At 37.2% G+C, this 13,718-nt stretch overlaps 1 protein-coding gene across 1 annotated transcript in view; it reads left to right on the forward strand.

Moving 5' to 3' along the window:
* The window catches only part of ush2a (Usher syndrome 2A (autosomal recessive, mild)), a 344,744-nt gene that overhangs the window by 133,861 nt on the left and 197,165 nt on the right, over positions 1-13,718 (forward strand). Inside the window, exons 22-29 of the mRNA XM_051723371.1 lie at positions 5,901-6,027; positions 7,450-7,551; positions 8,026-8,214; positions 8,310-8,440; positions 8,562-8,838; positions 9,440-9,643; positions 11,624-11,704; positions 13,219-13,404. Coding sequence (XP_051579331.1) covers positions 5,901-6,027; positions 7,450-7,551; positions 8,026-8,214; positions 8,310-8,440; positions 8,562-8,838; positions 9,440-9,643; positions 11,624-11,704; positions 13,219-13,404 — 1,297 coding nt within the window. The remainder of the gene's footprint in view (positions 1-5,900; positions 6,028-7,449; positions 7,552-8,025; positions 8,215-8,309; positions 8,441-8,561; positions 8,839-9,439; positions 9,644-11,623; positions 11,705-13,218; positions 13,405-13,718) is intronic.

Here is a 13,718-nt window from a genome sequence, read left to right on the forward strand (position 1 = left end):
TTCTAAAGCAGGGGTCAGCAACTGATGGCATGCAGAGGGGTAACAAAGTCTTTTTAAAAAGTCAGTTCACTGTCAGCCATCTTTGCAATGCTCTTGGGAGGCTATTTCCAGTCATGACAGTCCAGCTCCTATCTACTTTAATGGGGAAAGACCGAACTCTCAAAAACGGTTGGTCAAGATTATGATCAAAGAACATATTTCAAATCAGAAATAAAATCTGACAAAACTGGAATCATAAATTGTGCTTTTTTACCTCAGATAATGCTAAAAAAAACATTAGCGTTTAAAAAAAAAGCATTCTCGAAATTGATTGACAGGTGAAGTCCGTATCTAAAAGGTGACTGGCTCTTTTACTTGTAAGATGGGACTTCCTTTCTATATCCATTGACCGCTGGGTGTAACAGTTGCTCCCATTTATTTTAATAGGAGTGGCCCATCTCTGCTAAATATTCTCTGGGGGTAATCACCGGCACATGACAGATAGAGAGTCAAACTAGTATTATTTTAAGTTCCTCGCACCTGAATGCCAACCTACCTCTTGATGTAATCCTTTCTGATAATCATGTAGTGTGTTTTATGTGGTTATGAACTGAATGGGAAGCTAGACACTATTAAAGTGTGACAAGACTGCGCTAATCAGCGGATGAGCACATCACATGCAAACCATTCACACAATCATGATCCGCTGACACAGAGGCGCAGATCAATTCAGGCAGCACTTGAAATCAGGGACTATAAACAAAATTTTTTTCATTTCGGTTCGTTCTGAGCAAAAATGTAATTTTTTTGTCCAGTTCAAAAGTTCCGCAGCCTCTTTTCTAAATGGTTACTGGTTAGAACAAAAAAGAATGGTTAATAATGTTCTTTTTAAAATAACGGTACTCTGCTCTAAGGGGTGGGTGAAATACCAATTGCAGCGTTGCCAGTTCTCACAAGAGAAGCAAGCAATCTAGTCTGGAAAAACAAACTCAAAATAAGCCACTTCCCTTAAAATAAGCAAATAATGTGTGATTCATCACAATAGAAATCATAAACCTGCAGTTAATTAACAGTTAAGTAAAATTTTAATTAAAGATCTGCTTCTGAGTCAAAACCCGGCAGCATCAAATCTGTATTAATGCATCATATCTAACAATAATTCACTGAAGACTTAGAAACAACTGAGAAAACTACTTTTTACATCTAATAATGTTTTCCTTGTATCTGAATTAGCTGTGCATGTATACTATATGTAGTAATTATACATAGTTGTTAAAAAGGTCTTCATTCACAGAATATGACATCCACAACGGACAATTACGCATTGTTCAAAGCACGTTTAATTTTTTCAGGCAACATGAAGTGGTGTAGATCCAAAAATATACTGTGATAATCCCTTTGGCTTTTAGTTTCATGAAAAAATTATCAGGAGAAAATTAACCAGTTATAACCAGTTTCCAGCATTTAAAAATACCATTTTCTCTCCGGAACAATTGAAACTCACTTTGTTCCGGTTTTCGGTTATGTTCTGCAAAAAAATTTGTTCGTTTTCGTTTTTCATTTTCCTTCCTTGAACCGTTTTTAGTCCCAGCTTGAAATCACGGTTGAGCGAATAACATTCTTCATATTCTTATTTTATTTATTGCTTTTTCTATTCAAAACAACACTTGATGTAAATAAGAAGATATGCAATCAATGTTTGACATTTCCAACCCACCATACACGCTACTTAAACCACAATGATAGTGACTCTTGCACTAAACTTGGCAGTACAGTGGTTAACAAGGAAAATTAAAAATGGCACTTCATGTCAAAAAGGTTGCCGACCCCTGTTCTAAAGTCATGCAATAGCTTTGTATGAGAAACAGACTGAATTTTGAGTTATTCAGGGAAAATCTTCCTTTTTGCTTTTGCTTTGAAATAGTGAGTAAATAATAAATAACAATATTATTATTAATAATTATTATAATAAATATAATTAATTATTATTAATAATAATAATTGTTATTATTGATATTGTTATTAATTAAATTGTTGTTATTATTATCATTATTATTATTATTAAAAAATAATAAAATAAAAATAGTTTAAAAAATATTCTTTTTTTTTGTTAAATATTTATTTAAAGGATTAGAGAATGTCGTTATTTATATTAAGTAGATAAATTCAGTTTCTTAGTTATTTGTTAACCCTAAATATGATCAAATTGAACCTTTATTAAGACTATTTCTGTTTTATCTAAAAAAAAAAAAAATATATATATATATATATATATATATATATATATATATATATATATATATATATATATATATATATAAATATCTTAGAAACAAGACCTAATTAATTATTCATTTAGCTTAATTTATGCAAGTAGTTGATATGTGGTGTAAATATCCTCCAGCATTGCTGCAGTGTTTGCAGTTGATGAATGCTGTGACTGAAAGTTTGGGGTTTAGTCATTAAAACTCCCTAGCTAATGTTTAAATGGCACATAACTAAAACTTGAATATGCCATATCAGACGTTCCGGTCATGCAGTAGTTCTCAGGCCTGTCCGCACAGAACAAGACTGAGATATATTTGAAATGAAAGGATACTGTCTAGGTTTCCCGAAGCACTAAGTAGAACATTAGTAGCACTTAAGTAGTACTTAATCTATAAGGCACGTTTCCCAAAAGCATCGTTATCTAAGTAGTTCGTAGAAACATTCGTAAATTAACGAAAGCTTTGAACCCCTCTTAAGTCCATTAAGTGCAACTTAAACATATCTTTCTGGCATTTTTCACAGTTTATCAAAGACAATGGGACATTTAATACATTTTATTAATATATTCTGATAATTGGAAAGCCATTGTTAACTATTTCAGATGATAAAAAAGTGTTGAATAAATCACTATGAAAACAATAGGCAGTCTCCAAAGACTGCAAATGTGACGTGATCTAAATTACAAGACACATAATACAGTACGTTATATTAGCCTTCTTTGATAAGCATAATTGTAATGGCAATAGAAAGACGATATGTTCTTATTAAACAAATTATTTAAGACATATGTGAGTAATATGACCATGCAGTTTAAAACTTAAATAAATATGCCTAATAAATAATTAGAATTTGCCAAGGAGATTAGAGTGAGAGTGTGCAATGAGAGATTCCCTCTCTCTCTTCCTCCTCCTTTCTTACTTCAATGGCTGGTTCAAATCGGCTCGCCTATAGTCTTTTTACAAGGCAGTAACAAATTGTATGATGCATAATGGCAGTAAGGCTACAAGTACACAGTGCCTTGAACTCTAACCAGATGATCTATTAATATTTAGATAGGCCTATGAGTAGTTCAATACTGATGCCCTTCATTTTGATCTTGTTCTGTGTGTATTTGTTCAGTTTCCAGCCAAAATAACAAGCTTCGTGAGCATCAATACATCTGAAACTCCATCTTACTAAAGCCATCATAATATTTTTATGAAATTCAGTAATAGTTAATAAATTCTGGCACCTCAACAAGTTTACAAACAACTTGTTAGTATTTCCACATTATTTTCATTTTGAGAAGACAAACTCCTGGACATACTGGCCAAAGTGATCAGCACCAATTTGGACTGGACAGCTCCCGTAACAAAGCACTTAAGTTAAACTTTATAATGAGCAATCTACGTGCTGGTTTGGGAAACGGGCTTTACTCCATTGTAAAATAATGAGCGACATTAGTTAAGTTGATCGTAAAAGCTTAAGTTGCAATGTTATCGGGAAACCCAGCCATTGTCTTGTATGAACACATACACCCACAGTTGCAGCGTTTTTGCCTGCCATAATTTAGTTAAGAAGTTACCTGTTAAATTGCTGGCAGATTATTTTATTCAGGAAGGCTTTTAGGTGTTGTGACAGAATTGATCTGCCATTGTAAAGAAACTCCATTGAATACTTTCAGTGGGAGGAGGGATAGGAATGCAGTGTTGTGTTTGTCCTGGTTTCCCCCTAAAGCTCTCTCTCTCTCTCTCTCTCTCTCTCTCTCTCTCTTCTGCTATCTGCAGTAAGCATATCACAGGGCTACCTTCCCTTAGCATCCACACACACATATTGATTTGATCATTAAATCTTCATCACAAAGAGGAGATGTGATACTTTGTGTCTCTGTGCTTTCACTGCAGAGCACTCAGTCAGGCTGTTAAGTGTATGAACCTGAATGATGTCATATTTTAGCAGGACAATAACCCCATCTTATGTTGATGGTGCCAGCCCATGAAATTTACTGCTTTTGGGGAATGTCCTATCTCCGGGCAGAATTCCTCATTATTTGAGGTCTGTGCCAAGAGGGATTTTGACGCTAGTTTTTCAACTTCTTCACCAACTTTTCCTCCATTAGCACATATATTGGAAAATAAATGGTCAAGTCTAGGTCTGGGTGTATGTATATTGTAATAAAAAAACTGACACTGTCAAACTGCCATGTTCAAGTGCATTAAACACATTTGTTTCTCTTACTTGTTGGTGAATCTTTACCAGAGACAGTTTAGCTGAGATGGATCACTTGTAATGCACAGTAGCTTGACCAGTCTGAAAAATAGTGGTTTTGCCTGATCTAAGCTAAATAAGCACAGTTTATGATTCCACTGTTGTCAGATTTTACTGCTGATTTGAAATATGTTTTTTGATCATAATCTAGACCAACAGTGTTGGAGATTTCAGTCTTTCTCCACTTCCAATACCAACATAATCACACCTGAAGTCGGCATGATGTTTCCGATAGTTTCGGTACCCTAGGATCGGCGACTGTATGCCGACACGCTGACATGTAGCATTCTAATCAGACATGTTTGCAGTGGTTTCAATGTGTTTACCTTTCCACCTGGTGCGATTGGCAGCGCATTGCATCAGCTGCATGGGAGACTAGGGGAGACTAGAAAGCCAGGCATTAACCACGTTTGAATAATCAATGACGAGCATGATTCTGAGGTTTCACTTTTCCCTCTAACATTACTTTTTTACACCACTAATGGTTAAGGTAAGGTTTGGGTTTGGGTTGGGGGTTAGAATTTATAAATATATGCTTTTTTCTTCATTGTATAATGTCCTGTAAAGCTGAAAACAACTTACTTCACTACTAGCATTTGGCGACCTCTCCTGGACATAAATGGAGATCACACGTGCCCATATGCCCTACAACACTTACCGCTTTGACCACTGGGGGCAGTGTTTCGAAATTTTGGTCAACGTATACCGATTTTGATGAAAGAAAACTCTTTCCGATTTCACTGTGACATCAGGCTGTCCAGTACATAGGAGCTGTACTTGTATGCCGCTTGTATCCATTGAAATTAACTGCCGGGGACTTTGATCTTTGACCTACTAACTGTTTCTAGCTGTTATGTCTAGTTAAATGGCATATCTGCAATAAGAGTGAATGTGGAATTTTCACTTTATTCAATCTTGTAGCTTGTAGTTATGGGGATAGTATTTAACCATGTTTGAAATACAAGCCAGACAGCTTGTGATATCACAATATGTGGAAAATGGACACAGATAAAGTTGGTGCTTTTATCACATTTTATTAATGATTTACCCAAAATTTACTAAAGCCTTCATCATAGAAGGGAAAAAAATCCCATCGTTGGATATAACATTGTTACTACATTGTTATAACAATGTAATTACATATACATGAAAAGTTTACTTATGACACAGTGTTTTATATAGATTTTAAGCTTGGTAAAACATTGTAGGGTTTTACATTGTCTTTATGGTTTCTTTGAAATTTACACTGCATTAGTCTATGTACATTTTTAACTCCTTAGCACAACCACTGTAGCGCAGGAGGGTAATGTCTCCTCCACCTAAACATGCTGATCAGCTTTCATTTGTGCAGTGTGTGAGCTGTGTTCATGATGAGCGAGTGATTAACCCTCACCGTTTGATGCTAGGCCTCAGCCGTGGCCCTCAGCCCTCACAACGACGGAGGGAGACGTTATAACGACAACCAGTGGCACCATCTGATCGCTACCAGGAAACAGGCCGTGGGAACAATCATTGTCGACAGTCAATACAGTGGTAATGATGCACACACACATATGATATTCATAGTCCAGCTCCACACACTCACTCTGCCAATCCCTCTAAGCCCCCACTTCAATAGATTTCAAGCAAAGGCAGTGTTACCCCTATGTGCATTTTGCAGTGGCACTGCGCCCTTCCCCTGTCATCTGTATATTCTGGAGCACATTTTGCTCGCTTCAAAAGCGGAATGAAACAGCGCTACATGGGCCAATTATCAACACGGCTCAATCATGGATAAAGGAGCACAAGGGCAGAGCAGGTGCGGAACAGACTATTTTAAATGCGCTTGTAAACTAGTGAGATGAGTGGCGGGGAATGCGAAACCTGTTTGAATGCGGTACAGAATTGCGTTTTGCAAAACTCTCATTGTCTCTGTGATGAAACTAGTTTAAAACAAACAGCCACACATTCTAAACAGGGCTGACAAAGAAAACAGCTTTCTAACATAAATTAGAAAGCTTTTCAATTCTGAAATCACAACACTTATAAAAATGTACCATGGATTTACTGTAGTAACACTAACTGTACTGTATTAACTATGGTAGTTGTGACAGAAAAGCTTTCTAAATGTATTTAGACTGCTGTTTTTCATTACAAAAACGCCATAGTTCTTTATATAGAAACCATAGTTACTAATCATGGTAGTGACGAGCCATGCATGGTTTACTTATGGTTACCATGGAATTATTACAAATATCATTGTTAAAACAATATTATGGTAAATGTTCATAATTATTATGGACCAAGCTATCAGTTTTCCAACTGTATAAAGTGTGTTCTCTTGTAATGCTCTCTCATTGTTTTGTTTGCCTTCAGAAATTCCAAGAGATGACTGTAGTTTAATCAGTAGGAGCTTGATAAAAGGAATCTGTAACGGAGACCCAACTTAGTCAGACTGTCAGAATATTTCAATTTAGCCATATAAAAATGTGCATTTCAATGGACATAATATGTAATATTATTGGTAATTGCTTGGGTGCTACCAAACCAAAGCATGTGCTGGTGCCACATATCCAACAGGCCCTTTGAGGGTAAAAATAAACCCTGATGTGGCCCAGGATGAAATTGAGATTGACACCCCTGTTTTAAGCTATTCCTCGACCAATACACGTTAACACGGGTCTGGCATGCGGGCTTGTGGATGCGTGCACAACAGCACCGCTGCTGAAAAAAATCCTAGGGGAAACACTGAAAGGATGGCTTTATCTCAGTTTCTCTTTGGAGTATTGTGACTTTATCTGCTTTGGAGCACCACCTGAAACCATTAGACTGTAACAATAAAGTTGTTAAAAAAATACTGCTGTGACCTACTCTGATTATTAGACAAGCCAGGAACAGTGTTGAAAGAACATGATTGTATTGATTTAGCTTTGGCACATGCTCAGGGGATTAGGTCACATTTTTCCTCCTCAACAGGATCGTCATCAGCCACAAGTGGAAGTACCATCATCGGTCAGAACACGGGTGTCTTCGTAGGAGGCATTCCAGAGAATTTCACCATTCTAAGACAAGATGCCGGTAATTCATCATTGAATATCTCGATAATTCAAATCTGTGCAGTGCTGATATGAGAGGACTGTAAACATTTTTTAATAGTTTTACAGTATTTATATTACAGTATAATGTATTTACACAATTTATTTTGTGTCCAGATCAATTAATTTATTCAAAAATACAATGACTTGAATGCACCTCTTCTTTTTCTAACATTTTTTTAATGTCTGATTTAAAATTTACTTTGATGGGGGCAATTTTGAAGGTCATAAAGTGTAAAATGTGGGGAATCAAGTATAAAACTGAGCATAACATTTTTTTCAGAAACATGAATCCAACATGAATATAGAGATTACATTTATAAGAACTGGCATATTCATTTTACAGTAGATTCTTCGAAATAAAATCTGTCATTATCTTATTTGTCATTGAACCCATGCATCTGTTGAGTGCTTGAGTGAAGTGAAGAACTTGTGCATGGTTGTTTACTGTATGCAGGTTCAGCAAAGCTGGTGCAGCAGGGGTTTGCTGGGTGTTTGAGAGATGTGCTGGTGCAGAAATCCAGTGGCACCTCTGATGTGTGGGAACCGCTTGACTGGGACTTATCACTAGAAAAGCATGAGACCTATGAAAGTTGGGAGGGCTGTCCCGCTGCCTCTGAACATGGGGCGTATTTCCTAGGACATGGTAGTTAGACTTCATTCACATAATCTACAAATAAAAACTCTAAAGTTGATTTTGAGATCTCTAAAAAGAGTATTTCTTTCATTTCTCATGTTCAGGGTTTCTGAAAGTCAAGCCTGAAATTTTCACTGGTGGAGATTACTTTGAAATATCATTTGAGTTCAGAACTGATCAGCTAAATGCACTGCTATTTTTCGCCTACAATATTGATGGGAAAGATTTTATTTTGGTGAGTTTGCTTAAATGTAAACAATGCGTGTACATTTCCCCAAAACATTATTGGCAGTGTTAGCTTTGTCTGCTTTGGATATTGTGTGCAAATGTTGTTTGTGTGTGTTTGTCACGTTTAGGCAGAGCTTCAGGGTGGAGTTCTCTTCTGGGTGTTGCGTTGGGGTGAGCAGATGGTAGAGCTGAGTGTATGGGTGGGCCTGTCCTACTGTGATGGAGGCTGGAACACTTTGAGTGTGCTGAAGAGAGGGGCATTAGCCAGCGCTGGTCTCAATGATGTTTATGAGCAGGAACGAAAGGCCATGGGCGGCCCTCTGACCATCACGTCTCCAATGTATCTGGGTGGAGTCCCACCCAGAGTACTGCACCCAGCCCTGAAAAAACATAGCCTTCTGCATGGTGAGAGACACACTGTGCCACACTTACACCACACTGTGATGCAGTATTTTAAGCAGTATGCTTATTATTGTATTGGGAATATTTAGAATTTTGTCCTAGCTGTGGCCGAGCATGTAGCACACATGCTCCAACATGTTGAACTATGGTGTTCATTCGGGTGATTCGGGTTTGAATCCGACTCGCAACATTCACTGATCTTATTCCTCCCTCCTCTGCCTTCTGTCCATCATTTCCTGTCCTCTCTCTGATGTGCTCTGAATAAAGAGTGGCAGAAAGATCAAAAATTTAATATAATTAATTAGAATTAATAAAAATATTAAATATTAAAACATTTTAAATATGAAAAAATACAATTAGTATTAAGTACATTTTAAGTTTATGTTAGGTAAATGTGATTCTAGTGAAATCTCTCTTTTCCCATCTACCCATCCAGCTTCATTTGTGCTCATCTCTGTACTCTTATTTATCTAGAGCTTCCTGGCAGTTTTTGTAGTTTCAAATAAATCGGCTAGTTCAGGATTTGACTCTGACATCTTTCTCTCTCTTTTGCTCATTTCTCTTTTTCTGCCTCTCTCTCACCCTCCTCCCTGCCGCTCTGCAGGTTTTGGTGGCTGCATCAGGGATGTTAGATTCGCACGCGGGCCTGTCGTAAGCTTGGCGGCCGTGTCCAGCAGTGCTGTCAGAGTCAATCTGGATGGATGCCTGTCAGCTGACACCAGTGTTAACTGCAGGGGAAACGACTCCATTCTGGTATACACGGGCAGAGACAGGAGCGCAGAGGACCTGACACTGCAGCCCTTCACGGGTAAAAGCTGCATCCACCCCCTTTCCCAAGCGCATCCCCACCGGTGTGCTAGCCAAGCCTCATTGACCCGCGGCTATTTTGGCCTAGTGTTGCCTTCCTTGTCTCTGTGTCAGGCGATTGTTTGGCCTGATTTGTCCTCTCTGCTCGGGGTTTGTTATTGTAAAGACCAAACAGAAAAACAAGATATTATGTCCACCCTAGCAATGGATGCAGACACGACACCAGGGGCGCAGAGAGGTCAAATCTAAAACAGCTACCACTGTCCTCTTCATCAGCAGTACTGCAAAACTGTTGAGAACTGCACCTTGGCTAATGCACATGGACAAATATAGCAGAGTTATCTCAGAGTGAGTGACGGAGATGGAGCGAGAAACAGTTTGTGTATTTGCTCACTAGACTCACTGTGAGCCAGTCTGTAGGGGTTACACATCACAAAGAGAAATATTCACTGAAATGCCTCTGTTTTCAGTGTAGATTAACCCTACTATTGCATTCGGTCATTTTTGACCCGGAGATGTAGATAATAATTTTAAAATACCACATAATTTTTAGTACGGGACCCAAACTTTATGACTTTGTCAAGACTTGACTTTTTTTTTTTTTTTTTAGATTTGTAATAAAATTGTTTAAGAGATATAACCATTTAAAAAACATTTTTTTTACATCTTGTACGTTCACTGGTCAATTTTGACCCTGGCATCAATTGTTGCTTTACACATGATATTATGTAGATTTTTTTTTTGTACATCTATTAATTAGATTTTTTCATAGAAACACTTCACTTACATTTAGCCACTTTCCCATACTCTCTCACCCTTGTTTTTGTCTCTCACTGGGATTGCATCTTGTTTACACACATGCCCACACACATACACGTACAGTCACACACAGACACACATACATTCCTGTACAAAACAGACATGACAGATGTAACAAACATAACAAATAAACAAATTCAAAGATACAACGGCAACATTTTGTTCATGCACACATTAGTCTAAATAGGGCTTGAAAGACAAAAATGTCCACATTTTATTCTGCAGCCATCCGATGCCAAACCAGCTTACAGCATACTCACACATCAACATTGAGCAGTTCATGCAAGTAAATAAAATAGATTTGGCTTAAAAACATAGTTAGTGTACTTGACTCGTACAGCTGTTTTGATGATGTTTAGTTGAAAAAAAAAAAAAAATAAATAAGTTGGTTTCATAACTTTTGACCACCAAGTTGTTTTGAGTAATAATGATTTAAATTGCTAGTAATTCTCACAATAGATGTTAAAATAAATAGCATATTAAGTTATATTTAGATAAAATATAACTGAAATGTTGATTAAAAAAAGATGTCTACCACACAGGTTTTGCTGTAGTTAATGTATATTTTGAAATGTCAAGGAATTTCTAGATTTTATTATTTAAAAAAACAAAAAAACAAAAAACAAACATGGCATATTAAGTAATTACTTTTATATTTGTCAGTTAACATTGCAAAAAGATCAATCTTTTTACATGTATGAACAGTTAAGAACTCATTAATGGCTTACAATATAGTTTTAAATGAAAACCATTGGGTTATGAATGATTTAAAAGCTTGATTTTCACAGGGTCAAAAATGACCTGCAAATGCAAAGGGTGTATGCAGATTCCGAACGCAATAGGAAGGTTAAATGATGGTGACGTACGCTTTACACGGTCTTCACTAATCTCCAGTCCTTTTGGAAACGAGGTGTTTCAAACCCACATACAGCACATTTTTGATAATTTTAGGTTCATTTTGAATGAAGTGCAAAAATAAACTAGCTCTTTTCCGTGGTGCCTGAAGAACCTGGAATTTGCGCCCACCAGGCGTTTGTTTCTAAACAGTAATTTCATCTATATAGTGAGTCTTGTTGACATGATTAAATGTGAGGATTAGCAAGAAAGCAAATTCAATTCACATCTTTTTCTCTGAGTAATTTGAGTCTCCCTTTGTGAACAGAGTATTTGTACAGAGTGATGGCATCGGGAGAAGGTGGTTGGACAGCCGGTCCATGGCAGCGGGGTCGCAGCAGAGATACAGGTAGGACAGATGGACTGTGTTTTAGAGTGACATAATGTCAACTCACTAGTGTAGTATTATACTGTATCAGAAAAGCAAGGTCAAATGTCAGTACTGGCCTTGAATCTCACTGGATGTACTCTAAAAGTTTAGGGTTCTACTAGGGTCCAGTTTGAGACTGGAAGGTTGTGTATGAACAGCTACCCCTTAATGGGGTTAAATGTTGTACTGCACAGAAGTTACATATAAAATGTATGTTTCCATAAATATACTGTACATTATTTTCTGGCTACAACCTATACTTGTTTTTATTTTTTTGTTTTTTTGTTTTTGCTGAGCACACAAATAAACACTCTCTTTCTCTCTCACCTGGGACAAAAGGCTTACACCTTAGCCAGCACCTCAGGTTCCATACTGATATTTGTTTGTGTCATAGTTTTCAGGCCAACCCATTTTATTCTTATCTGTACAATATATGTAACAGTCAAGGAGACTAGATGGTGTTTGGTGATAGCTTAATGTGAAGCTCTTGGTAAGAGTGTACATCACAAACACCACCTTATAACAGATGTAAAAGCCTTATGGAGGAGAAAGAGAAAGAAAGAGAGAGCTTATTGTGTCCTTATTTAAACTAAGAAGTGGTTAAATGGCTTTATTTATTACAATTTATATATGCCTAGTTAAGCATTAAATGGCACAAAACACATATTCGAGTTTTCAAGCTACAATGGACAATTCATGTTTTGTATTGCCACATTTGAATGGTTATGACTGTGTATTTTTAACTTGAAATCTTTTTTTTTACTATTACTATTATGCAGGGTTTCAACACGAACATTATTCCTTAAGTTCATTACTTTAATTTTTACATTGGTTCTTTCAGAGTAATACTCGGAAGGTTTCTATTCTGCTCTCTTTACAGTTTCACATTTATTTTCTGCCATTCAATACCAGTTGTATTAGTTTAAAACACCTCTGTAATTTGTAATGTCAGCCCTGTTGTTGCATATGATGAATCACAAGACTTTCTGCTTAAATTTGTATATATATTATAGGTCAGCCTAGTGTTCCACCGGTGGACATATCACACAAACATCTGATATGTGGCTTGTTTTGACTGTATAAACGAGTGTTAAAGAGATTCTGTACTCTGTGACACATCATAAATGATGCTTGTTGCATTTCTGCATATGTTTGACTGTTTTATTTATGCCTCCTAAAATGTGAATCCTGGAGAGAAAGCGAGCCATCGCTAGATGGTTGTAAAATATATACCCGGAATGAACGCTGGATGTACAGTCATATTAAATCAGTGCTGAAAAAGTTACATCTCTAATAAATTGTATTTATGCTAATGGTTAGATATGATTTACTGTGTCTATTAAAAGTGAAGAATGTGTGTGCTGCTTTTCTTATCCTGACACACACTTTCTCTCCTTCCCAATTGGATTCTCACACTCTCTCCTTCATCTCCTCCCCTTTACTTTGCCTCTCTCTCTCCTCTCTTTCTCTCTCACCTATTATTTCCCATACAGTTCCACAAAGTGTGCTGCCTCCCTCCAGAGTTGGGAGTGTAAATGGTTCCAGCATGGAGGTGAGCTGGGAGGAGCCGGCAGAGGTCAGAGGTGTAATTGAGAAGTACGTACTGAAAGCGTACAGCCGGGACCGTCCCTCCTCGGCCCCAATCAACGCCACTTTCCCCCACTCTCAGCACCTGACAGGTAAGGGCCGCGGCGTATGCCTGGAGCTCAGCTCTAACGCCTTTTAAACAAGTTAACCGGAGAATTTACTAACATTAGCTGACTGTAACCTGTACAAAATGACCCATAATCTATCTAGCCACACTTTTAGCAGCAAAAAACAAGAAGAATCATATTTAATAATGTGTATGACAGTTAGTGGTCAATACAGTGTTGCACAGGGGTGTAAAGTACTTGAGTAATTGTACTTCATTACTGAAGTAATGTTGGTTTCAGTTTAACACCTGGTGTGTCCAAGGGCATTACATAGTCATGACATTGAGCATGTTTACATG

Source organism: Myxocyprinus asiaticus, chromosome 17 (assembly GCF_019703515.2).
Source record: "Myxocyprinus asiaticus isolate MX2 ecotype Aquarium Trade chromosome 17, UBuf_Myxa_2, whole genome shotgun sequence".
In the NCBI taxonomy this organism is placed as follows: Eukaryota; Metazoa; Chordata; class Actinopteri; order Cypriniformes; family Catostomidae; genus Myxocyprinus; species Myxocyprinus asiaticus.